This window comes from Uloborus diversus, chromosome 6, assembly GCF_026930045.1.
Source record: "Uloborus diversus isolate 005 chromosome 6, Udiv.v.3.1, whole genome shotgun sequence".
Classification (NCBI taxonomy): domain Eukaryota; kingdom Metazoa; phylum Arthropoda; class Arachnida; order Araneae; family Uloboridae; genus Uloborus; species Uloborus diversus.
In genome coordinates, this window is record NC_072736.1 from 121,237,604 (window position 1) to 121,265,573 (window position 27,970).

General features: G+C 34.0%; 1 protein-coding gene across 1 annotated transcript; it reads right to left on the reverse strand.

The window, feature by feature from the left end:
- Window positions 1-133: 133 nt before the first annotated feature.
- Window positions 134-27,943, reverse strand: LOC129224950 (uncharacterized). The gene is made up of 3 exons (XM_054859497.1): window positions 26,395-27,943; window positions 2,389-2,556; window positions 134-321 (listed from the first exon to the last, which is right to left on the reverse strand). The coding sequence occupies exons 1-3, from the start codon at window positions 27,941-27,943 to the stop codon at window positions 134-136; spliced, it is 1,905 nt and encodes a 634-aa protein (XP_054715472.1).
- Window positions 27,944-27,970: the final 27 nt, after the last annotated feature.

Sequence of the window (27,970 nt, forward strand, 5' to 3'; positions counted from 1 at the left end):
CAGGTGACAGTGCTACCGGAGGCAGATGTTTAACTGCATCCTCGTGTTCATCAAACCATGATTGGACAAGTCACCCTGTATATATAGGTGAATTATCATCTTGGAAAATTCCATCTCTTTCGGGAAACAAAGTTTACATCATAAGATGGATCTGGTCAACTAAACTGCCTCTATACTTGTCCCCAGTGATCCTTTCTTTCAGGGTTACGACTGGTCCAGCGAAAAACCTCGTCATGGCTGCCCATATTATGACAGATCCTCTTCCACGCTTGACAGTTGGAAGGAGAGAATCATGATCAGACGCTTGTGAAGATGTCCTGTCTGAACATGTACCCGTCTTGTAGTAGGGAAAACTGTTAAAAACGATTCGTCAGACTATATGACTTTCTTCCACTCATTTATCAACCAGGATTTGTGAGTGTGGCAATCCTGTAGACGACGTTTAGCGTTAACATCTGCGACAAGTGTTTTGGGAATCGCTACTCTGCCGTAAATGTTCTGTTTATAATGGTGCCTTCTATCTGCAATCCCTCACACGGATGAATATGGATGATGATTGAGTTCTGTGGTCACTTTTGCTGCTGTTGTTCACTTTTTGAACCTTACAATCCTCTTCAATATCCATCCGTCTCTTTCACTGAGCGTCTCTTTCCGCCCACTATTTTGCTTTGCCGAGCTTGTCTTACCGAGCTCTGTGTATGCTGTCATGACTTTAGATACTGTACCTATAGAAACGCCAAAATGTTGAGGTGATTCAGTTACACTTGCTCCAGCTAGACGCACTCCAACAATTTGATCTTTTTTAAAATTTGAGACGTCCGACATTTCACGCGTCTGAAAAAAAAAAAAAAAATTAAAACTTCCAGAACTTCAATTAAGCCACCATATACTATCAGAATATATACATTGCTAATCATAAAACAAAACATACATTTAGTTTTATTCCTTATTACGTACGAAGCGCATTCAAAAATGTCACTTTTTTCACAGGTGTTTCCATTATTTTGATGAGTACCTGTACATTACATGCTTTTTATATGCTTAAAGCGATAAGATTTTCCCTCATATTTAGTAATGATACTATGATTTAACAGCGAATTGCAGCGAATTTAATGTTCTCCCACGCCTTGTGATATAATTCCATTCTGCAATAAGGCGACGATTCTGAGCACCAAACTGTCTAAAAATTCAAATACCAGCTTCAGATCCTAAACTTGCATTAATATGTTCAACCTTTGTAACCAGTAGCTACATAACAATACAGTATGTTTATGTAGTACTAGTAATACAGTATGCGTTTTCAGTGTTTGAAGTACCACGAAAGGCTTTTACAACAATGAAAGTGAAGAGACATGTTTTTCGGAGGTAGTAACCGCAATGACAAAGTTATTTCTTTGTGAATTTACTCGAGATAGTGGAGCGGAACCGTACTTTTTTAACTTTGCAATACAGAAGACGCAGAGACAACTACACAAAACGCAGAATTAAATGACTGTAGACATTAGTTCTCTAGACTTCCTAATAGCGGAAAGAAAACAGCAGAATCATGAAGCTTTTGTACTTACGTACTGAGTCAACAACCATATCTTCAGCTCCACTACAGACAGGGGCGCCCCAAACGTAAATTTTTGGGAGTGCGGGAATTCTCAATTTGCAGCGTGGAGCTCCAAATTTGATCGAGTAATAGTAATTTTGCCGAATAGAACTCCAAATTTCGTCGAATAATGATAATTTTGCCGAATAGAACTCCAAATTTTGTCAGATGGAACTCCAAGTTTCGCCGAATAATGATAATTTTGCCGAATCGAACTCAAATTTCGTCGAATGATGATACTTTTGCCGAATAGAACTCCAAAGTTTGTCGGATGGAACTCCAAGTTTCGCCGGATGATGATAATTTTGCCGAATAAATCTTCAAATTTTGCTGAATAATCATAATTTTGCTGAAAAGAACTCCAATTTTCGCAAAATTATGATAATTTTAATAAATAGAACTTCAAATTTCGCCGAATCATGATAATTTTGCCGACTGGAACTCCAAGTTTTGCCGAATGATGATAAGTTTGCTGAATTGAACTCCAAATTTCGCTGAATGTTGATAATTTTGCCGAATAGAACTCACAATTTCGGCGAATGGTAATAATTTCCCGAATCGTCAGACAAAATCTGTCGAGTAAGGACATTTTTAAAAGGTCACAGCGACTTCCCGTGACCTCCCATTGGAGGGCCCCTGACAGCAGAGGTGCACAAGAGGCCATTTAGGACATTAATTCGATGGAGTCTATATAGTTGGACTAAGAGAAAATTACGGCGAACTTGCCGTCCTCCGAAAAGTAGCGATAATAATTCCGTACGACATCAAGGCACCAAAAGCGCTGAGCACCAAACCTTTTCCAAGACGTATTGAATCTAAAAGTGTAAATCCAAGCTTCGTATCATGTACTTGCATTATTAAGGTTAATCGCTTTAAGCAGGTATCATCAGTAACAGGCAGGTCGTGGATCAATGACTTCATCTTACTTGTTGCTTCTCGGACTGCCGATGCCGACCAACAGACTAGCAAGAAATAGAATATGCTCCAGAGATATGCGATAAACGCTTTAAAAGTACGTATCCAGCTTTGAAATGGAAAGAATATGAGATGGTATGAAGCTAGAAACGTATTAAGTACCAAATATGTGCATGTTATGAAGAGTAGCAGGTGAAGTTTTTCCCTCGCATTGCTGTTCACTTTAGAAACGCCGTGGTGGAGAAGTAACATGCGTTGGTAATCAATTTCTTTAGCTCTGGAAATATACATGCAGCAACCTAAAACACATTGCTCTAGTATGCTACAGATAAAATGAAAGAGCACCGAAAACAGTACAAAAACAGAATCTACACAGTAAACAATGATAGCTATGTGCAGATAGCAATGAAACTCTTCACAATCGCATGTGAGTAGTTCTAGTACAACAAGAACTATGTTCATAGCAAAATATATTATAATTTTTCTTTGAAATCGCTGTGGCTTTGTGCATGGTATATAAGACTTAGTTTTTAGTATATCGCATACAAGATATTCAAGTTTTTTCCTCTTTAAAAATATGATGCTTCTGAAAACTATACCTAAACCAAACATGAAAAGTAGAATAAGATCAAACTTAAAATTCCTTTCTTCAACTGCGTTGAAGCCATATATTGACAAGATAAAAACGTAAAATGTAGTTAAGGTTAAAATCACGCATAAAACTTTCAAAGTAACAGTCACATGTAACGGCATTTTTTTATGGGAGAAGTTGATGACGCCAACACCATGCAATCCAAATGCAAAGGAAAGAAGCCAGAAGTCGTCTTGTATGCATTGAAAAATATTTTTCCTCTTTGGGTCAACTATTTTTTCTAAAAAATAACTACCAGTTGTAACTACTTTATTTGCTTTGTTATTTGCTATCATTTCTTCTAACATTAAGAGTGGCGAAAAAGAACTTGTGCCGCACAAACAACTCGATTCTTACAGGTCGGTATTTATGTAGTGTCCCAGCTTACAAAACGTCTGATCTTGGACGAGTTCATTTCTGCAACAGGTGTTTTTATATTAGCACAAAGCCAATAACTATAAGAGTGTTAGTGTCGAAGAAAACCAGCTTTCCTCTTTTCTGTCTATTTTAATGAAGTCATTTAACATTCGTTCGAGTTCATATTATCAGAGCCAAAAAACACTCGCCAAACAGATTTCAAAAAAGTTTTAATGTTAATGATATTACTTATCAAAGAAGTTCAGAAGTATTTACTAAAAAATAAACAGCATAATTTAATAAATGCTTGAATGATACAAGGTAGCGAATGCGATCATCTCAGAATTTTTTTGTTTTTGCCAGCACCAAGAGGAAAAATTATTTGAATTTTGAGCTTCATTACTAATGTCTCATAGTGTAATGTCTTCTACCAGTGAAAAAGAAAAATGCCGTGATACTTCTAACATTCACAGCATAAAAAGAAACGTAATGCTATTCAATATGCTAAGTGTCTCCGTTTAGGTTTTAAACTAGTGGGGTAAATTACTTTGGCAGAAAATGTTATAATAAACGTATAAATTTGTAGACATACAAAGAAATTATGTATCGGACCAAATATTAATCGCAATGAATATGAATCTTTTACTTTATTAATGTTTGTTGCTCAGAGTTTTTTAAATCAATATTTAGGAAAATGAAAGATTATTCTGCTTTCACATCTTTCACAAAACGTTGGTATTGATAGACAATAATTATGTTTTTTTGTATTGGATTTTTTTTCTAATAATTTTTTCTCGAAACTGAATAATGTTGTTTCCATGGAAATGCATCAATGTTTTTTTAAAACGTTTGTACTAAAATAAACATTATGAAAAAGATATAAGAAAAATGAAAATATATATGACATTATAGTAGTTTTTTTTTTTGTGAAAACTGTAAATGGAGTTTATTTTGCTATTTTACCATTTTATTCGCTTTACAAATGTTTCGCGGCTGGTTCTCAAAGAAGTGGCTTTGATGTCTGAAAACGATGGGCTTTAAAAATTACTAATTTTGAATAACAAACATTTTTCACAATGGAACATCAGCATACTATATCCTATTACCTTTGATTAAACTGAGTACATGTGCCTCGCAATTAAATAAAAGGCAACTTTTTTCTACTTTACGAATAGTATGGCTATTTTTTGGTATTGATTTATTTTTCGCTGCTGAGCTTTTAAATTCAAGGCGAAATGTTTTTTCCAGCAGTTCATAACCGTTCAGAATAGTTTCTCAAAAATGTATGCAAATTGTTATTTGATAATTGATTTCAGATAAAACGAAAAACATAAAAACTTCGATTACTGTCTACTGTCAATATCAACATAGACTAACAATTTTCATTTTATAATTGATGTGAGTGCAAAATATTCCCATTTTCATTTTGCTAAATATTTACTTAAGATCACGGTTTCAACAAAAATCAATAAGTTCATTTTGGGAGCAGTTGTTTTTGAGAAGTCTTTTATTTCTTTCCATGATTTCAATACGGATACCGTAAGTAAAATGATATTACAATTTTCTCTAAAGTATACTTGTCTTGCCATAAAAAAATGTATTATGCAGACTCAGAAGTATTCTACTTCATTAAATGCTCTAACTACCAGATATGTCACAGTTCAGTTTGATACTAGTGCCAAAGTTTGATAAAGTAATACTCAAAAGAAATCATACAGTTCTCCCTACTTATGTCCTACAAGAAACGAAACACTTTTGCAATCACCATATTCATTTTATAGCTCTGCTTACAATACTATGCTCTGACCATAATGTTCTGACTACCAGATATGTCACAGTAGTTTAGTTTGATACTAGTGCCAAAGTTTGATAAAGTAATACTCAAAAGAATTCATACAGTTCTCCCTACTTATGTCCTACAAGAAACGAAACACTTTTGCAATCACCATATTCATTTTATAGTTCTGCTTTCAATACTATGCTCTGACCATAATGTTCTGACTACCAGATATGTCACAGTAGTTTAGTTTGATACTAGTGCCAAAGTTTGATAAAGTAATAATCAAAAGAAATCATACAGTTCTCCCTACTTATGTCCTACAAGAAACGAAACACTTTTGCAATCACCATATTCATTTTATAGCTCTGCTTACAATACTTTGCTCTGACCATAATGTTCTGACTACCAGATATGTCACAGTAGTTTAGTTTTATACTAGTGCGCAAGTTTGGTGAAGTAATATTCAAAAGAATTCATACAGTTCTCCCTATTTACATCATACAAGAAACCAAACACTTTTGCATTCAACGTGTTTCCGTTTACATATTTGAGGAAATATACGGTTTAATTTTTCATTCCAATTAAGGTGAAAACATTTTCTGAACTGCTTCGGTAAAAATCACGAGAATGAAGTTTCTTAATTTTCGCACATATAGATGTCTATTTACGGATTATCAGTAATCTACATTAGGATTCGTTGTGCGATGTAAAGTACATTTGCTTAACTGGTAATGGTGGAAGAAATGAAAGCAACTAACAAAGCGAGAAGAGTAGTAACAGCTAGCAATTCAGATTCAAAAAGAAACCTTAACTCAAAACGAAAAGTTATTTTTCAACGCTTCGAAGACGACCTGTGGCTTATTTCTCTTACCTTTGGGCTACATGGCGCTGGCGTCATCAATTTTTTCAATAAGAGGATGCCATTATGTGTGACTGCTTCTTTGAAAGTTTTATGCATCATCTTAACTTTATCCACTTATTATATTTGGTTCTCTACTTTCTATAGCATCTTCAAAGTGAAGGAAATATATTTCAAACTTGAACTTACTATGATGGTAATGTTTAGTTTAGGGATAGTTTTCAGAAGCATTATTTTTTTCAAAAGAAAAAAACTTGAAATCCTCTTACAGGATATCGAAAGAATAAATTCCTATCTACCATGCACAGCTCCAAAACATGTACGAAAAATCTTTGTAATAAATACTGTTTTAAACACCGTACTTCTTATAACAGAAGTACTCACGTGTAACCATGGAGATTTCCAATGCTATCTGCACACAGCTGTCATTGTTTGGGGTATAGAGTGTGTAGTTGGACAGTTTTGTGTGCTTTTCTATTTCATCTGCAGCGTACTAGAGCAATACATTTTGGCTTGCAGCATATACCTGACCAAAGTACCAAAAATCGATTACCAATACATTTTAAGTATCCACAATGCCATTTTAAAAGTCAGTATTATGGCTAACGAGGAACTTCATTGGCTGCTTTTCATTACATGCACATACTTATTGCTCGTTGTGTTCGTTTGTTTATACTATCCCATGTTCATTCAGCTTGAACAATGGTACTTTGTGCTGAGAGTAATTTACTCAAGTCTCTGGAGCATATTCTATTTCTTACTAGTCTGTTGCTCAGCATCAATTGTACGAGATGCAGCGAATAAGATGAAGCCAGTTCTTCACGACCTGCCTATAACTGAAGATAAACAATTAAAACGACTGACCTTATTAATGCAAGTCCATCATACGAAGCTGGAATTCACGCTTTTAGACACGATACCTCTTGGAAAAGGTTTGGTGCTCAGTGCTTTCGGTGCCTTGATGTCATATGGTCTTATTATTGCTACTCTTAAGAGATCTGCAACTGCACCATGATTTGCTCCTTTGTTATATTATCAATAGTTTAGAAATAATGTTGTCATGGTAGCAATTATCTCCTAATCAGTTATCTCTTCAAGTTTATTGTTGCAAATTCATTTCGTTGTTTTAACGTTGCTTGCTTTAGCTCTAAATAAAAATAATTACGAACATCTTTATGACACAGGTAAATATGGTACCTCTTTGAAAAGGTTTGGTACTCGCTGTTTTCGGTGCCTTGATGACATATGGCCTTATTATTGCTACTCTTAAGAGATCTGCAAATGCGCCATAATTTGCAACTTTGTTACATTATCGGGGATAATGAGAAACTTCATTGGTTGCTTTTCATTACATGCACATACTTATTGTTCGTTTTGTTCCACTGTTTATACTATCCCAAATTTCTTCAGTTTCAAGAATGGGACTTAGCTCTGGGAGTAATTTACGCAAATCTCTGGGAGCATATTCTACTTCTTGCAAATCTGTTGCTCAGCATCATCTGTGCGAGATGCTGCAATTTTGATGAAGCCGGTGCTTCACGACCTGCCTATAGCTGATGATACTCAATTTAAACGACTTTCTTGTAGCAAATGCATTTCGCTTGTTTTAATGTTGCTTGCTTTAGCTCTAAATAAAAATACGCAAGAACATCTTTAGAAACAATTATGACGCAGGTAAATACTATACCTCTTAGGAAAGGTTTGGTGCTCAGTGCTTTCGGTGTCTTGATGGCATACGGCCTTTTTATTGCTATTCTTAAGGAATTTGCAAATGTTCCGTGAGTTGATCCTTTGTTACATTGTTGTTTCTAAATAACGTTGCCACGGTATTAATTACCTCCTAGTTAGTTGTCGCTTCAAATTTATTGTTGCAAATGAATTTTGCTTTTTTTAACGTTGCTTGCTTTAGCTCTAAATAAAAATACTTAAGAACATCTTTAGGAACATTTTTGACGCAAGTAAATGTGATTACTATGTAGAACTGAATACTAGGGTGACACATCACATTGGTTTTTGTCGCACCAAAAAATAACTATATTTCTATTATGAACTAAATATTATCAAAATCTGTCATTGATTGTTGTTGTTCCATGGTACAGATTTTGTGCTTACTGCAGCACAAAAACAAAAATTTAGCTTAAAGGATGAATTTGAGGTTTATAATGAGCTTCTTTTTTAATTACATCGATTAGAGCTTAAAACAAACAAATATAACTTTTTGCACTGAATTCAGGGTTTCTTGTAGCTCGCAAATACAATTGAACTTGCATATTTGCGAAATCAATTCCAGTTATTCGGTTATTTGTTCTTGCACAAAGTTAAACGTTTTAATTCTGAGTTTGAGCAGTTGCACTTAATGTGCATACATTTAAAAAATACCATACAGCATTACAATGCACAAATATGCTAATTAAATTGATTATACGTGTTCCGATGTTACTCAAAACTCCATTTCCTATTCAAAAGATATGCGTTGCAACATAAGAACATATACCTCTTTTTCGCTAAAAACGGGTTTCTCTTAAACATGTGTCATTTGTCTGATATTTCATCCGCATGTTTGTGCGTAATAACTGTGTGGGTTTGTCATCTGCATGTTTGTGCGTGTGGCTGTGATTGTTAAAATCATATTTAAAACTTTTCAAATTTTCTATACTATTGTGCGTTACGAAATGATTTTCACGTAATTGCTTTTTTTTAAATGAAAAAAAAAAAATTGACAATTAATAAAGTTAAAAATTTCTGAGCTCTTTATAGAATATTTCTTCTGCTCATTCGCTAATATTTTGTGTTAAGAGTTCACCAGTCAGGTAACAATAGACATAGGATTCAAATTTTCTCCATCGCAGTCTATTGATATTTTTTTTTGTTGTTCAAAATTGAAAGAAAATTGTCCAAACAGAAAAATGAAACTTGGAACAAAGATACTCTGACTGAGATCTTTTGAACAGTAAAAACTTTGTTTGAATTGAACTAAACTCCTATCGACTAGTCTCTTAAAAATTGCTTGAGGATGCAGATGTACCAGAAGGATGGGAGGACAGGTTTTTAACATAATGTATTTTTAATCCTTCTGTTGTCCGAAAAACAGTTATTCAAAAGTTGTCTTAGAAAATAAATTTCAATTAAGCAGAAACTACCCTCGTTTTCACGAAAATTAGAAAAAATACAAGCTAGAAAAATAACTAAAAATTCATCAAGACTAAAACCGATACATAGAACTCCTGACGCATCTAAATTTTATGTATTTAATGGCTTAGTTCAGGGGTTTCCACTAAGTCTAAATTTAAAAATAAGTCTTCCGTAATAAAAACGCTTTTTTCCATGAATGGAAAAAAATGATAAACGACATTTGGGAACAAACCCTTCAATTAAATTTAACACCTGTAAAAATCTGTCAATCATCGACATTTTCCACGTTCTTATGATCAATGCATCATTAACGTCGTACAAATGTGCAAACTGAGATGGAAAAAGTTAAGTAAGTTAGTACTTTGAAATTTCTAGTGAGTCTAAATTTAATAATAAGTCTTACATAATAAAATTGCTTTCTTCCAAGAATGGAAAAAAAATGATAAACACCATTTGGGAACCAGCTCTTCAATTAAAATTGACATATATAATATGTATAAAATGTATAAAAAGGTCAACCGTCGACATTTTTTTACATTTCTTATAATCAATGCATCATTAGCGTCCAGCAAATGTATAAACTGGTGTGAAAAAAGTTAAGTAAGTTAATTATTTACCGTTTCATTTAAAATTGAAGAACTGAGTCAGAGTTGGTTCTCAAATAAAAAACAGAAAGTTGTTGATTTACAAGAAAACTGAATAATGTCTGTTTGTACATAGATTTAGTATGTCTATACCTTTTAAAATGCATTCTAAATTGAACAAGGAAAATTTGTTTGGTGTTGTAAAAATTTTTCTGTAATTACACTGGCCTCAAAAAGTTAAGGTACCACATGTTTTTCAAAGCTCACCATTAAAACAGTGGCAGTAACAACAAAATGCATAGTTTTTATGCATGATAATAACGAACTTTAAAACCATTATCAAAAAACGATAGCTGCCACTTTTATTTTGTAGAAAAGAACCTATTTTTATGAGTGAGGAAAAAATGTGCAAATATCAAGCTTTCGTACTTTTCTGTGTAAATTGTGTTGATTTTCAACTGTTGTTGGCAGTTTCGATGACAATAGTCAATAGAGTTTAGAAAATATTTCAGGGACGTCGTTTGCCCGATTCGTTAAGGTGGCTGGCAGTTGGAGGACGAAAATGGGAATGTCTCAGGCTGATGCTGCTGAACGTCTCAATGTGTCTCGTGGTAATGTTCAGTGACTTTAAGATCAATATCAATCAGAAGATTCTGTGCCCAGAAGACCTATTCCAGGCCGACCACGGGCTACAAAACCTAAACCTTTAGAAGATCGTTTTTTAGTTCTTTTGGCTCGGAGGATTATAACAATTACTGTGCCGCTGCACGTTGCAGACCACGTTGTAGCATCAAGAAGAAGAATCTCTGCTGCAATGGTGCAAAATAGTCTTCACAAAGCAGATCTCTATACAAGACGACCAGTTGTGTGTGTTCCGCTCAACGGCCCACGGCGAAGGATCCATTTAAGCTGAGAAAGAGAACATGTTTCCTGGACCCAGCAGCAATGGGCTTCTGTGCTGTTCGAAGACGAGTCCAGATTTACATTGGAGAGTGATTCAGGGCGTCTACTGATCTGGAGGGAACAGCGCACTAGATACCATCAATACAACACTGTTGAAAGGCACAGTTATACAGAGGTGAAATCATGGTTTGGACAGAGATCTCGCTCGTTGGTCACACTGACTTGCATATGTTCCATGGAGGAACTCTGACTGGTCTGAGGTATAGGGATGAGATCCTTGATCCATATGTCCGCCCATGTGCTGGTGCTATTGGTAATGACTTCATTCTGGTGGATGGTAATGCACGATCTCACCGAAAAAGGATTGTTGAAGAGTATCTTGAAGACCGCAGTTTGGAACGAATAGAATGGCCAGCTCGATCTTCAGACCTGATTCCGATAGAACATCTTTGGGACTATCTTGGCAGACAATTTGCTGCTTCAAACCCTCCACCAAAGTCGTTAAATGAGCTGGAACAAGGCTTACTCTGTGTCTGGTCTTCGTTTCCTATTCCGGTGCCCGGCAACTTAATAAAAAGCATGGAAAATTGATGCCGCCAATGAATTCAAGTTAGGGAAGGGTGCACATTCCTTATTAGAACACATTTTTGTATTGTTTCTACGACATTTTTCTACATAACACTGTGATGTCCAGTTTTCTTCAATAATGGACTTTTCCGCAAAGATTGCTTTTTTTTTTTAATCGTTTTTGCAATACACTAGTACAAATTTCTATAACGCATTCAGTAAAAAACTTTTTAATGCACATATATCCTCCAAATTTTTTTCCTACATTCATTCATTTGCAAATTAGACGCAAAAAACCGGTTGTACCTTAACTTATTGAGGCCAGTGTATTTGAGGTTTAAGAACAATTGCGTCTTTCGAATAGCTCAACATAAGGACTTTTTTCTGCTTTAGTTTTAGTTTTTATTTTTTAAATAGTTTAATCCAGGACTTCTCAACCCCTTCTATGGAGCAATGTTTATTGCGGACACCTGTCGTTAGAGCGTATAAATACTTGTATTTAGAAAATAATTGAACTTGCTTAAATTAATTATTACTAAGTAGAGGGAACATTACTATTTTAAAAAAAAGGTGGTAGTTTACAATGCGTAACTTTATTTACAAAGTCACAAAGTCTAGAGTACAAAAATCAAATTGAACAAACAGAAATCAACAGGTAACAAGACAGTTAAAATCAAAATTGAACCTCAAACTGATGGAATAAGTGAAGTTATTTTAACTGACAGAATTTTAAGCATCTAGGTAGCTTCGGTATTTAGTTTTGGTGGCTGCATCGGTTGCAAATTCGGATTCGCATCCATAAGTTTTGGCAATAGGAAGAACGGGCTTTGCTTTTCCAACGATTGGTGTTTTTTGTTTTCCAGCCAAAGCCAAACATGGGGGTCAGCACAGACTGACAAAAATTGTAAAATCTTAGGAGCCAGGTAAAATTTGTAGTCTCCAGACAACTGATTTTTTTTCAGAGTTCACGAGAAAATTCAGTGTAACATGGTTTATAAAATTATATTGTTTTAAAAGATTTATTCGCCAAATTTCTTTTTTGTTCTGACTTGTCGGAACCTCGAGGTAAAGTATCCTGGAAGGTAGATTTCAAGTTGCAGTTTGAAGTTATATTTATCATACATTCATATTCACACCACGAGATTGCACGGTTTTGTCGAAGTAGATAACGGTTCAACCATCTATGCATGATCTTGCCACATTGTACCTTGAGGGGAGTAGGACTCAAATGACAATTCCTTACTTCGAAGACGACAATTCTAATTTTCAAATGCAAAATTTAAGTACAAGAGTTGATCAAATGAAAATTTACGAAACGACTCAGAAATGAAACAGTTAAATATTTGCATATTCCACCATGGGAGAATGTAGAGAGACATCCCGGGATGCTATTGGAGGCTCTGATCGGAGCATGCGCGGGCGCCCGCATGCGCAGGAGAGGGAGCAAGGGCTCTTATAAAAAGCGGCGTCCAAAAGATGCGGCAATCTGTATGAGGATAGGATGGCGTTCGCGTTGCAAAATTTGACGATTGAGGAGCAGCGAAGTGTTATCCAATTTCTGACAACGGAAGGTGAGAAACTGGCAACTATTCACCGGCAGATGGTGACCGTTTTCGGGGAGAGTCCACACAAATGGAACTGGACAACTGGACAAGTCTCTAGAGTCACACAAATGGAACTGGACAAGTTCAAATGGGAGACGTTGGACCATCTGCCCTACACTCCAGACATGTCTCCGTGCGATTTCCATGTGTTTGGTCCACTGAAGAAACACATGAAAGGGAAGCACTTCAACTCGGACGACGTACTCACAGCCACAGGAATTCTGGGAACAAGGAATCCTGCGGCTTGTTCATCAGTGGGATCGTTTTGCTCAGGCCTATGGTGTATATTTTGGTGTTTAAGTCTACATTTGTACCCATTAGTTTACATAGTACATTTGTTTTTGTATTGTTGTTTCGTACCTTTTCATTTGATCACCACTTGTATCACTTAATGGTTTTTGTTTCGAAGTTTGCCAAGAACTCCCTAGTGTGATTCGACGGATTTCCACGGGTTCCGCAGAATACAATTGGGGAAGCCCTGGTTTAATCTATAATACTTTTTTAATTAAAGAGTTAAGCTGTTCATTGCAACAGATTAGCGGAAAAGACATGTCAATCTGAATTTTCCTATTAACTCCGAGCAATAAATTATTTGGAGCCCATTTTTTTTTCTGATTCCTACGATTTTGCATTTTTTGGGTTCTGCTCATAACCATAGTTTTATTTAAAAAAAAGGAAAATAAGTAAATATTTTCGAAGTCATTATATTTATTTTTGGATTTACTTTTGTTTTTGAGATAATTATTAAGAGATAATTAAGAGAAGTATTATACTTTTTACTTTGTTCTATATGTAATATATAGAAAAAAGTATTGAATTCGTGCAAATTTTCGAATTTTTACGGATTCGGACGTTTTGAGGTGTGCTGAGTCCATTTCGACTATTTTTGGAAAATGTCTGTCTGTCTGTGTGTGTGTGTGTGTGTCACGTCTGTGTGTGACCAGTTTTTTGTGGCCGCTCTACAGCAAAAACTACCGCATGAAATCGAACGAAATTTGGTACACATATGTGCCCCTATGTGAACTTGTGCCCATTGGTTTTTGGCGCGAATTCCTCCAAGGGGGGGGGGGGGGGGTGGAGCAATGGGACGTTTTTTGAGTTACGCGTGCTTGCTATTCCTCGGGAAGTAACTGGCGGAATCAAACAAAATTTGGTCCATATGTTGCCATCAACAGCAACAGGTGCTTATTTAATTTTGGTGTCAATAACTCAAACGGGGGTTGAGCTATAGAACGTTTTTTTGTCGTCAATTGTGACTGCTGTATCTCAAGAAATAATGAACGGAATGAAAGAAAATTTATTGGCAAGTAGCCCTTAGTGGGTATAAGAGCTGATTTTATTTTGGTGTCAACAGCTAGAAAGGGGGTAGCGCAATCGCCCGTTCTTTTTTTCCATTGTGAGTATCTTATCTCAAGAAGTAATACTACGTTCTGGTTGAAATTTGGAATATATGTTAATCCATATGTAAACAGGCTTTGGTTCAATTTTGACGCCAATCGCTCCAAGAGGTGTTTTTTTTTTTTTTGGCGAATAAAAATAGCTTTATTAATGCAACAATAAGAAAGATAAATCGTAATAGATTGTCGTCTGCGTATTTCTCGTGATTTTAATTGTATGGAAATGATCGGAAATATTATCTCAATAATTTAAAATTTTTAACTGTTGCCATCTTATGTTTGTTAACAAATAAAATATTTATAATTAATTCAAGCAAGGCTTTTAAAATAACTTTTCGCTCTTTGCTTTACTTTTGCAATAATTCAGACATTGGGATGGTCATCTAGTTTTTGCATGTGCAATTTTGTTTTTGTTGGGAATATTGCATATTGTCAAGCATGGGGAGGGATCAGAAAAAAAAAAGAAAAATATAGAAGAAAGTTTCGTGACGGCCACGACATACTAGTTTCCTTTGTTTTCATTTATGACTTACGACGAAACGGCACGACCTTGAGGGTCACGGATTAGCACAAAATTCTAGCTATAGGTCCATTTCCTCTAGGTATGAGCGCAGATAAAGCGATTTGACTGCATAGGCCCTGGTTTGTCTGCAACGAGGGTCCGAAGTTGCTAGTTTGGCCCCAGAAATGCAGTGGCGTCTCCATTGGAATTGCAGACTTCAACACTAAGTATGTTCGATATCCCAAACCTTTGGATTCTTTTGTTAGTAAATTGAGTATGAGGGAGAAAAAGTATTTATTTCTAAGTTATTTGAAAAATCGAAACGATCTTCTTGTTTCTTTTTCTTTTTCTTTTTTTTTGTGCGTGTGTGCGTGCCATGTGAAATAAATCAGAGCTTTCTCCCGTTTTCCATTTTTACTTATCAGTGTGGGATAACTTTGACAACAGACGATAAATATCCGTTTTAAGTAAATATTTTTATTAGCATACGATAAATACTTTTTACTAGCAGACGATTAATATAAAACGAAAATAATTAGTTTTATTTGCAAACGATAAATATCCTGTAACTATGTTATTTTGGCATTGAAGTTATTGAAATTGAAAGTAGGTAGCCAATTTAAATTTACGAACCGCTTATTAAAAATTCGTATCCAACATGATTAATTCTAAGATAAGCATGCAAATGGCTCATACTGCAGTACTGCAGCAGAAAAAGGGATACAAAAATGGTAATTTTAAGGAAAACTCTATTGCATCCTGGGTACAAATTAACAACTTTAAACCTCCGTTGCAGCCGAACTAGGGCCTATGCAGTCAAACCGCTTTACCTGTCCTCATACCTAGTGGGAATTGACCTATACCTAGAATTTTTTCCAAATCCGTGAAACGCAAGGTCGTGCTGTTTGGTAGTTAGTTTTTTTTTGTACATGAATTAAGCTAAAAATGACATTCATGAACATTTGAAAAAGTATTATAAACGTTGTTTTAACTTCCGATGTGAAAAGGCAGATTTTTAAAGGTTTGCCGTGTCTGTGTATTGGTATATCTACGTTTCTTTTTGTCTTAAAGGGATGAAATAGTTTTGATTTTTTTTTTTTTTTTTTGAAAGCTGATTTAGTCGAGAGTGTTTTAAACTAATTCTCGTCTTTCTAGGACTACAAGATATAACTAAAAATGAATCATCATTCTTTCGAAGTTTTGATAGTGAAAACTTACTCGTGCATTTAAAGTATAAGCGTCAATTGAAAGAACAAATTTTTATTCGCATGATAATATTTGTTTGAAAGTTACCAGTTATATAGAGCTGGAATTGTAACCTGTTAAAGTACATTTAGAAAAAGTCAGAACCTCTATTCCTATGATTGGTAATTGATTCTAGTGCGCAAAATATTTGAAGGGATTTTCAATTTTCTTTCTTGATTCTGCTTTTGCAACCAGCAAAATTTAGAAGTTAAAAGTTGCAATACCTTTGCTTTCCTGTTTTTTTTCTATTTTATCTAAACTTTAAAAAAAATATATTTAAACTTCACACGTGTACAGGTTCACGAAATATATCTTAATATAAGGTCGACCCCCAGGTGATTAAAAAGGAAAAAAAAACTTATATCAGATCTTGTTACTGTTAGAGAAATCGTCTTTCCTCGAACCTTAACGCTCAGCAGTGAAATAAATCAATGCTATAAAATAGCAACACATTATGCACTAGTAGTTAAAGCAGTGAAAAGTTATTTTTCATTCTATTGAAAGGAAATTTTTATTCAGTTAATTCTCATGTATTCGAGTACAGCATTTTTGATGCTAAATTGTGCTGAAAGAACATTATTCATCATTAGCAAGTTTTAAAAGACGTAGTTTTGAGAAATTGAAGCCATTCTTTTGAAAATCAGTCACGAAATATTTGCTAATGCAAATAAAAAAGGTAATGAACAAGTAAAGTTTCCTGGAAAAACTACCTTTTATTTCTTTTGACTTTATTTGATATTTTTGCCGTACTATTAATTTGAAAAAAAAAAAAAAAAAAACATTAGATAGATAGAGATAGAGATAGATAGAGAGAGAGAGAGAGAAATAACAGAATGATTATTGTTTATTGTCACAATCAACATCGAACAAAATTAGATGTGAGAGCAGAGCATAATATTATTATTTTTTTCTTTTTCTAAACACTTATTTACAAACTTACCTATAGCAAAACCAAAAAATCTATATTTATTCGGAGTAATACTTTGTGAGGTTACTTATTTCTTTATATTTTTATCGACATACATCTAAAAAAATTGTTGCAACTTCTATCAAAGTAATTTATCCTAAGAATAAACTACTCCGCTTTATCTGAGACATTATGTAGAGTTAGAAGAATTTTCATTGAATTAACTCTCTGAATAATTTAACTATCAGAGTAATTTAATTTGGTACTAATGCATAACTTCAGTAGTGTAATACTCAAGTAATAATAATAATAATTATTATTTTTTTTTGCTTTTTGGGAAACGTTCTGCTTTTTACGTATTCGTAGAAAGTCTACGTATATATTGCTTCTAATGAAGCTCTAGGTTAGGAATTCCGAATGGTAGCCACTGGCTATCGAGTCGCAAAAATGGTAGGCATTTTTGACTGTTGGTAGCAATTAAAAAAAATATTAAGCTCAAAAATTAATAATTTTAGGGGAGTTTGCTCCGAATTACATTGCCAAGGTGGAGTCGACTGACGAGCTGATCGTCTTAGGATTGATAGGGTGTTATCGTACAACGATAGACAATATGATGTTTAACAAATAAAGAAAGCTAGCTACTTTTGGCGACTAAGACATGACTTTTTGGTAGATATTTTCAATAGAATGGTCTCCCACTGGCGACTGGCGGCCGCTAATCTAGAGGTTTAGCTTCTCCCATACATTACGAAAGCTTACTGTTATTTTTTTCTTTAAACGCAGTAAGTAATGCTTATTAAGAGCTCTAGAAAAAACTCGACTTTAGAACCCCCCCCCCCACTTTCTGAGTGTTTGTGCATGCAACAGTCTTTCTGGCGAATACCACTAACTGTTTACAAATATCGAGTAACTTGAGTGATATAAACTATCTTTGAATCTGCCTGCCCTAAAATGACAGTTAAAAAAAATCCTTTTTTTTGTTTGACTTTATTTTATTTTTTTAAAGAATAGATTTTTAGGACTTCAAAAATGTTTCATTTTTGCCTCTATGATAATTAGAAGCGAAGTTATAGTCAACTAAGTTTAAATTTTTTTTTCGCGGTTACAGTATTTTACATGTAAAAGGAATTAATAATTTTATAGATAAATGAAAAAAGTATTAAAGTGGAACAAAAAATAAAAACGTAGTTTTTAACACAAAATTTTAAAACTTGTTTAGTGTTTAAAATAAACCCTTAAAGCTTATGCACGTTCAAAAGACACAAATATTATCATCCTAATCATGGGGGGGAAAAAAACTTTTATCCTTGATTAGGTTGCCAAAACACGTAAAGTTTTTCTCTATTCGAAATCATACATAAAAAAAATATCAATTTTCGGTCCATCCTTCAGCTTATGTACAGTGATTTAAAATCGTAAATGTTCGCAAAAACTTAGAGCCTAGGTAAAATAAATAAATAAAAATAATAAAACAGCATATATTGGGAAGAGTTTACAGTTTGGTCCAGAGTCGTGTTGCATTTAACAAAAGTTTGACTGAATCCACAAAAAGTGTCCTTATTTACTGAACAACATACTTAAAGTTAGTATTTACTCAACAAACTTGTAATGCACTTGTACTTACCTACTAAACAAGCTCCGTTTAAGTATTTATTTTATAAGAAGCTTTCACAAAACAACCTTGGAGATAAATATATGTCCAAATATGCATTTACGTTTAATTTAGTACGTTATTTTCTGCTTTGTCTTGCGAATTAAAACTAATTCCAATTGTTTGAGTGCAGACAAGTATGGTCTTTAAGGATTTACTGTCTGTAATGATGACCTCTCAAGACGCAACCTAACGATTCATGATTATTTGTTCTTCCGTTGTTTAAGCGAGATTTAATTAATGATTACCTTCTGTTTATTATTTTTAGTTTAGAGTTATCTCTCTCTGGCACAAAATGTAGTGATTTTAAGAACAAAAATATGTGTGTGAAGCAAACTCTTTTGTTCTCTAATTAGATTGTGTGAAGGAAATCAAATACCGTGAATAAATATAATGATTAGATTGACAAACACAAGTATTTTATTCACATAAAATCCTGCGGGATAATACATTTGTTTATTCAAGACAATTAGCGTATTTCAAAGAAAGTTTTCAACTGTCTTCAAATTTCCAATAATAAAATGGCAACTTATATGAAACCCTCTAAAGATTTCCTTTTAGTTTGCTTGTAGGTATAATTGGCTGTTTGTATTATTCATTATTTTTATCGACGTAAAATTATTTGTCGCTTTTCGAAAGAGATACGATTTTTTTTCATCTAAATTTGTGCATTAATGTGGGATCCGATGGGTTCTGATCTTGACACTAAAGACACTCACTCAACAAACGATTCCAATTAGCACTCATAAGGGAATTTTAATTAATACTAGAACCTATGTACAACAGCTATTTACAATTATGAAATCAAATATCAATTCTACATTATCAACTACGGCATTTCACAGCGAAAACTATTCGGGCGGCTTTCCAGCGCGTCCCTCCATTCTCGTTTTCTTGGCTCTTCTCCGCTCGTCGCGCAAACTCGTGGGATGTGTCAGTTCCCGGTGACGCCGGCTGCTCCAGCCATCTCAAGGCAGTCTGTTGCTAGGGCGCCCCGGTCTGGGCTCCTACATTAATGACAAATAATAAGGTACCCCAAGAAAGATCCTGTTTGGAACACTAAAATAGGAGTTATACAGGGTAGGATTCAAAGGTAATGAGCTTCACGTTATGACGTGTGCACCAAGTTGCAGAAGTCCTGAACTTATTGGAGACAACGGTGCAACGCATTGTTACCGAGGTGTTGCACATGCCGAAATTCTATGCGAAACTTGTGCCGAGAGCTGTGACTGAAGAACGGAAACAGAACTGAGCCATTGGCCTCCCGACAGTCCGAACTTTTCGCATCCTGACTTGTTCTTGTTTCCACGCTTAAAATCAACGCTGAAAGGGAAACGTTTCGACTCTATCGAGGGCATCCAAGCAAACAGTCATTGCAGAAATCTCGGAACATAATTACAGCGATGCCTTTGAGTTCTGGTAAACTCGCCTACAGAAGTGCACTGGTGCAGGAGATGCTTATTTCGAAAACTATAAGTCAGTTGTAACGATCATCTCAATAAATCTATTTCTTTCAACGAAGGCTTATTACTTTTGAATCCTACCTTGTATTTCACGTACGAAATAAGGTTCGATTTGAAAATCCATCAAAGTTATATTTCAGTGTAATTAGGTAATTTAAACCATGATTCTTGTAGTTACCATTAAAAGGTAAAGGCACCCAATCTCACGGCACCTTTTAATAGGTTGTACAAGTATCTCTGTTTTTTTTTCTATTTTAATGTTTCCGACTAGTACGTAAAATGCCGGACCTACAGTTGTGTAAAAGTTAATGATTTGTGTTATGAATAAAAACAGTGTTCTGAGATGCAGTTGTGTAATGGATGTTACAAGTGATTATTTGTTTGACAGTTGCGAAACATTTTTACAATGTTACAGTAGTTAGTTTGCGCAATCCCTATACATTGAAATTAAGGGTGATTCTCCCCAAATAGACCAAATAAAAGTTAGAAACACGTGGTTTATTTTTTGTATGAGTTAATCTGAGCTCATCTCTATTAGGAAAAATATTGCCCGTAATCAATCACTTTTCATTTTTGCACGATTTTTTTTATGCCTAACCTTTACTTAAGTGAAAATGACTGCAAGGTTGGTCGAATCGACATTGGAAATATCTTAATCAGTTTTAAAAAGAATACAAGACTATTTTCCTGAATTGACAGCCTGATGAACTTGCAATTCATTAAAAATATTAATTTATGGAAATAATATTCTACATTAACACGTAGTCTACCGAAGTTACACAATATAACTAATGTCAGACATTAATAAAGTTAAAACTTATAATATGGTGATGATATTAAATTTTATCTTTTACTTTGTTTGTAAAACATTGAAAAAAAAAAAAAAAAAAAACTGGTGATTAGCATTTATTTTTTAACAGCAATAATTTAGCAAAAATTTTAAGTGAGAAAGTAACGAAGTTTAATAAAGTGGCCATTTAACTTTTTCAGTTATTAGTTAGTGATTAGGCTTAGTGAGATTTAACTATGCGTAAAGACTTATAAATCAACCGGTAATAAGAAGTTTGTTTAAGAAAGGAGTGACGAAGTAAAGAAACTTTCTGTCCAACTCTGTCAAATTTTCCCTCCGAGAGCGACAGAACTAAAATATCAATTTTTTGTTATGCAATGTGGCTACCAAGATATTATAATTCGTGAAATAGCTTTATGTGCCCTCTATTTGCAGTCATAGGAACTTTGATAGGTCAACGAGGTAGTGACTTAAGAAGTTAGGAACAAGATTCAACAGGGTGGAGGGGAAAAAAACTTTCGAATTTCAAAACACCTGGGGTTTTAAAAGTTGCCTTTTAAAATCAATAGACCACCCCTAAAATTTTAGCCTCCAATCTTTAGATTCCAAAATCACCCCTCCCCCCCCCAAAAAAAATCGGGTTTTTTGAAATTTTTTACAAAATTGAAAATATTTTTAAAAAAATGTTTGAGGGGGTAAATGTTAACTCTTGGTAAGATTAATTTCTCCTTAAAGTTTTACTTCAAAAGAATAATTTCTTTAAATTTCTAAAAATCAGCAAAATGAACAAAAAATCGACCCATTTTTCTTTCCAATTTACACTACCTTACGAAGCAAAAATAGATTAAATGCACAAAATATAAATATTTAAACACAAAATCTAAAATTTTTTACAAGTTATATATTTAATTTTGTTGTAACATTATAAAGAAACAAAAGTAGCATTTTGGAAATGAAAACATAGTATTGTATTACCTCACTTTCCAAGAAATTGAGTACTTCATTATTCATGAATATATGTTCGTAAAGTACCTCAAAACAACTTAACAAACACCCAACATGAACAAGAATAGTTTAGGCATGAAATTCTGATTTAGTGTCGAACTTGGCATTTTGAACTCTAGTTTGCTCAAGATAAAACCATCACGTCTTTATCACCACAAACAGATTCTGAAGCCTCTGTTACCAATCTGTACACTGCGCATCATCTCTACAGAATGATCGCATTTTCCAGATATTTACCAAACAGCTTAAAAACGATCGTGGACGACGTAATTCATTTTTCGCTCATTCAGAGAACATATTATTATCAATGCTGGCTGATAAAAGAAGACATAACAAGTTCTAGCCTACCGCGGGATTTTGTCAATAAGAGATCCGCTAAGTGAACAGTTAGCTACACTAGTTAAACCTTGGTTTCCTAGAAGCGAACACGGCAATCGCCGGGTTCCTCGCCGGAGCGAAAACTTGATTCTTCTGCGCATGCGCGCCCGACCTAAATCGACGTCGTGGATGGCCACGCCGGAATCCACTTGACTTTGATTTCAGCGTCACGGCGAGGAGCGACGTCGGAGATCGGCGATTCGCTTCTAGGAAACCAGGGCTTTAGACAGTTTAAAGTGCCCGTCGAGATTGCACTGAACTCGTAAACTGGCAAATATGAACCTCCACAAACAAAAAAAATACCCGCGTCTACCATTAAATCTTTCTTAAAGCAATTACTTCAAGGTGAAATTAATTTGGAGGAACCAGTTTGCATTTCGAACATTTAGAAATACCCTTGTGAAGTCAAGCGACAGATCGCTACTCAGATTGGTAACAGCAGTGACGGGTCTAAAGGTAAGCGGACTACGCGGCTACGTGGGACCCCGTGATGGCGCAGGGCCCCGAAGTTAGGCTTGAATCTAAAACAAGACATTGGTTTTAGATATTACCAACTGTAACTAAACAAACGAGTTTCATTTTTACTTTCTTTTACAATAAAGGAAGTATTGTATTCGCGAAAAATTTCACTCAAAAATTGACCTTCATTTCCATTTTACTCACCCTCGAATGAATATTGAGTTTTTTTTTTCGACTCGACCGCACGTGGATAGGTGCCTAAGAAGGTATACACACGTAAAATATCCATAATGATGATTCCCGAGTTAATTACAAGTTACAACGAATTTTCTTGTGACGTCAGTATGTACGTATATATGTATGTCGCATAACTCAAGAACGATAAGTACTAGAAAGTTGAATTTGGTACGTAGACTCCTAGTGGGGTCTAGATGTGCACCTCCCCTTTTGGGTGCATTCGCGTGTATCTAAAGGGATCTTTTGTCCCTTTTTGGGGGGAAATCATTGTTAATTTCGATGTCAACTCAAGTGGTGTTACAATTTGGTGGACACTTGGCGATATATCGCCAGTCTTTCGGTCGATAAGTTTTGTCGCCAACTTGGCGAAAATTTGGCGATTTTTTTTTAAAAATCTGTTTCAATTTGGCCACTGTTGGTGATATTTAGAGTAAACTATCGAATCACATTAAAATTGCCAGTAATGGAGAAATGACATTAAATTGGAGTAAAAAGAAGTCATGTGATGCACACACACATCAGCTCGTTTACAGCCAGGGCCAAGGACTGATATACCAATAGGCTCATGAGGTCTGGTTTAGGAAGCCACATATTTGTTTCGCCACTATTTTGAATTACGATGCCATAGCACCCCGAAGTTCGTCTAGAATCCAAAGCTCAAATACGTTGGTTTTAGCTTTTACCAACTGAAAGGAAACAAACGAGGTTTTTTTTACAGCCAGGGATTGTTTTACAAAGAAATGTCAAAGGATATGTACAGAAATGCATTAATATTTAAAACAATACCAGAAAATCCAGACACATTAGGTCACTCTAAAGTGTCAACTCATTGAAGCTGAGAGTGCCAAAAAAATGGTAGCTAAAGTAAGTTTTGCTACCATTTTATTTTTCTTAAGAAAAGTCAAAATAGAAAAATGAAAATATTGATCAAAATGGTGCTGTGTGTGTAATTCTGAAAGATAATTTTCAAGTGATCATTGGGGAAAATAGTGGGTTTGGTGTCAAATTCCTCACATAGGCACATGTAGACAGTGCTAACAATCGAAAAAAAATCATCAAAAAAGGGAGGGGTAACTGACCCCTCCCTCCTTTTTTGATTTAAAAATTAATGAACGATTTAAAAGTAATTTTTTACAGGATGGATTAATTTATTTCACGAAAATAAAAACTGAAAATTACAAATAAATATATTTTTCTCATGTTGTTTCATACGAATAGAACTTTGAGTTGGAGGGAGAAAGTTTACCTTGGCCATCCGTCCTGATTTTTGAGGCCTTATTTCACATTTTTTAGAGATCATTTAATCAATAATGTTAAAATCCAAGCTTAATTTTAACAAAAAACAGCTTCAGAGGTACCTTGCCCTACCGTGGCCGTCGCTAGGGGAGGCCTGCTGGCTAGGGGGACTGAGTCATCACTTTGAGGGAAGAAGTTCAGACCTCCTTGAATACGCGATGTAGAATCCGAGATGTTTTTGCATTTGAAACAGCGTGCTACTCTTTAAACATTTTGAAATGCACATGTTATTAATTTTAGATTTTTTATTGAGACAAAGCGAATCTTCATCTCATCATTTCAAATTTTTTACAAAAACGATTTTTTTTCCTTTTCTAAGCTTTTTTCTACCTACTAGTTTATTATTATTATTTATTTAAATTAAAAGAGAAAAATAGCATACACAACTTCGTTTAATGCTTTAAAAAAGAAAAAAAAATCCCTCTGCTTTAAATACTTTTTTTCCCCCTTCTTATGCTCAAAATAAATTCCATGAATCTGGATTCATGCATTTCAGTAGTTGCAAACTTAATGTAAACAATTATTTTCCTATTTTCAACTTGTAAAAATTTAAAATGTAGTGACAAACAAATAACTAGTAGAAAACTGACTTTTTGAATTGATAAAGAAGTAACTTGAATTTCACACATACATTAAAATAATAGCAATAACATTGTAAAAGCAAAAACACTTCACGTATGGGATGACTTTTAAATAGTCAGAATAGCTTAAGGGCATTGTTGAAATCTTCACTTTTTTCAGCTTTCTTCATTAATCTTTTTTTCCCATTAGGAACTTTGAAGTTTCAAAAGGAATATTTAGACACATATATTAAGTGCTTTCAGTAAAATTTAACAAAATAGAAAAAGAAAAAAAAAGTAATAACAAAAATATATGCGTAGTCTAAAAAAAATTGTACAGAATTCAATCATAAGTTTATTTATTTATTTTTTTCATAAAACCTTTGATTTTGTATGAATTTCTTTCCCAAATATCGATAACTTGGAAGCATAGTTTATGGATGAATAGAGGAAAAAGTCATTTAATTCGTGTTTTTTTTTTCTCCTCATGAAATATTCCAGTTCTTTTCAAAAATATATGTATTCCAAAAATAGTTTTTAATAATCACGTCTTATAGCTATTTCCAAATAATATACTTATTAGTTCCAAATAATGTACTTCAGTGAGTACATACATATACTCATTCGGATATTTTCTGTTTCATGACAGGACCAATAAAATAGGATATTTAAAAATTGATTCATTTTATCGTGTTACAGAAATTAAACTATAAATAAAAACAGAAACTTGATAATGAGAAAAACATTTTATTCAAATAAAAACTAATACATCAGTAACAAAACATCAAGCTCAACAGAATCTAGATTCTATATTATAATTTTTGCAAAACAATTACAAAATACAATCTTATCACTTGAAGTGGCAAGAGGAAATCAATTTGTCTTTAAAGGATAAGAAAACCAACCAAATTAACACTTTTCAGCACTTCAAATTATTTAACATTATAATTCCATGATTTGGACTACTTTCAGCTTAGCAACAGTATTAATGTAAGTTTAAATTTGGAGGAAAAACAAATTGATAATTTTTCAAAGTATGCTGGAACAAAAACTTCTTGAACACAATCGTGGCCGTCGACACAATGCTCTCCCCTCCCCTTGATATTGAAATATACAGTATTGAAATATATATTGACGTCCATTAATTTAAGTTTCAAGAAAATGAATTTATTTACCTAATTTTTTCTTTCCTCTTTGAGTGAAGCTTCATTTTTTTTTTTTTTTTGAAACAGAGAATGTACTAACTGTTAGTTTTACTATTAATAAAAATAAAAATCAGACATAAAAAAAAGTTCCACATATTTTTTGTGATATGCCTCTATGAATGTTTTATGTAAACTAAGTAGTTACTAATAAATTTGAAAACCAATGGTTATTTATATTAAAAATGACAGTACAAAAGTTTAGAAAAGTTCAGGAGTTTAAGCTTGTAGTTTTGATTTTTTACGAGAATCAGAATTTGAAGTGTTACTATTAGTTAGTGTTTTTAGTTTTCTTTTTTCTTCAGCGTTTTCTTTACCTGTTTCCTTATTAGAGGCTTTGTTTTTTTCCCTTGGTGCATATCATTTTTAAGTTTACAATAATTATTAAGGAATGTATTTGTGGACGATCTCATTATTTTAAGAATGATTTGTTCAAAATTATAGCCACAGCTACATACTGGGAAATCCCACATATCTTTACCAATTAATATGTCTTTCACTATCTTCATCACCAAGTTTCGTTGGTTTATAACTTTTAAAAATTGAAGTTCATACTTCTCACTGATTAAATTTTGGGTCACTATATAAACATGAAGGACAACATTGGTAATGAATTCTGATGGATAAAGTAACCCACCCCTATCGCAATTTCTTATAAACTGGCAATTTACGTCAACATTCATTTCCTTGTCGGTTAACATTTTTTCTCTGCAGTCTATGCATTTTATATTTTTAAGAACAGCGTGTGCACAATAGCCTGCTAAATATGTAATAATAGGCAACAAATCGGCTACTTTATCTATATCAGAATCCATTACTTCAATTTCTTCAAATAACTCCTCAATACTGTCTTTGGTGTCTGCTGTTTCATCGAAATCAGAATCATCAAATATATTTACATTGAAACTGCCAGAAGTATGAGATGTAAGCTTTAATTCCCTGCTTATGCGAAGTTTATTTTCTGCTTCATAAAGTTGACGGATAGATACATGATATTGATCACCAGATAAGCTTCTGTATTGGCCAAATCGTGATTCTAGCTTATCGGTCTGAATTTTCCCTAATAATAAATATGACATATTTAGATGATTAGAGCAATATTCTGTTAAACTTAAAAAAGCCTGTGTTGTGTGACGTAAAGCTGAATGTGTTTCTCTACTGAGTCTCCCATTATCAGCATTCATTGCTTCCCACTTGTCTAACCAACTTATAAATTTTTTTAAAAATATTTTTTTTACATCATCAGGAGAGTTAGTAATTGGTTCACACATGGGGTTTCTTTTAAATTTACCTTTAAAAGAAGATTTGACATTAACAATGTCCCACCAATTACAAAATATGTCAATAAAGTTTGCAGTTTCTTGATAATGTGGTAGATTATATTTTTCTCCCAACTGTAATATTCCTTGAACCAGATTTCTGTTAAATATCTTTAAAGCAAGACCAACATTCTGCCTTTCTAAATTCGTCGGCCAAAGAGCCTTTCGCGTGAGACCATAACCAAACTTCAGTAACTGTTTGGACTCAATTTCATACATCTTCCTCAACACATCAAGTGAAGCAGTTTGAAATTTATCTCCACCTTCAAATGGAGGATAATACATAAAATTACCATTCTTTTGATTAAACCAATTGTTTCGGATAGATTTCATTAAATGAACTGTATCAATAAGATAGTAAAGAAATCTGGAGTCGTTAGCTGGATGTGAATACATAACTTGAAATTTTGGAGGATCACTGAAAGAAGACATAGCTTTACGATTGATTGAATTGTTGTCTGTAACAACACCTAACACATCAAAGCCAATGTTTTCCAGTCCCAAAACTATCTTTTTTATTAAACTAAACAATTGGGATGCAACAATATGCCTTACTGGAAAAATATGTACAACATCTTTCATCGAAGAAGAAATACTGCTCACCATAAACACATGAGCACTAGTGGCTAATTC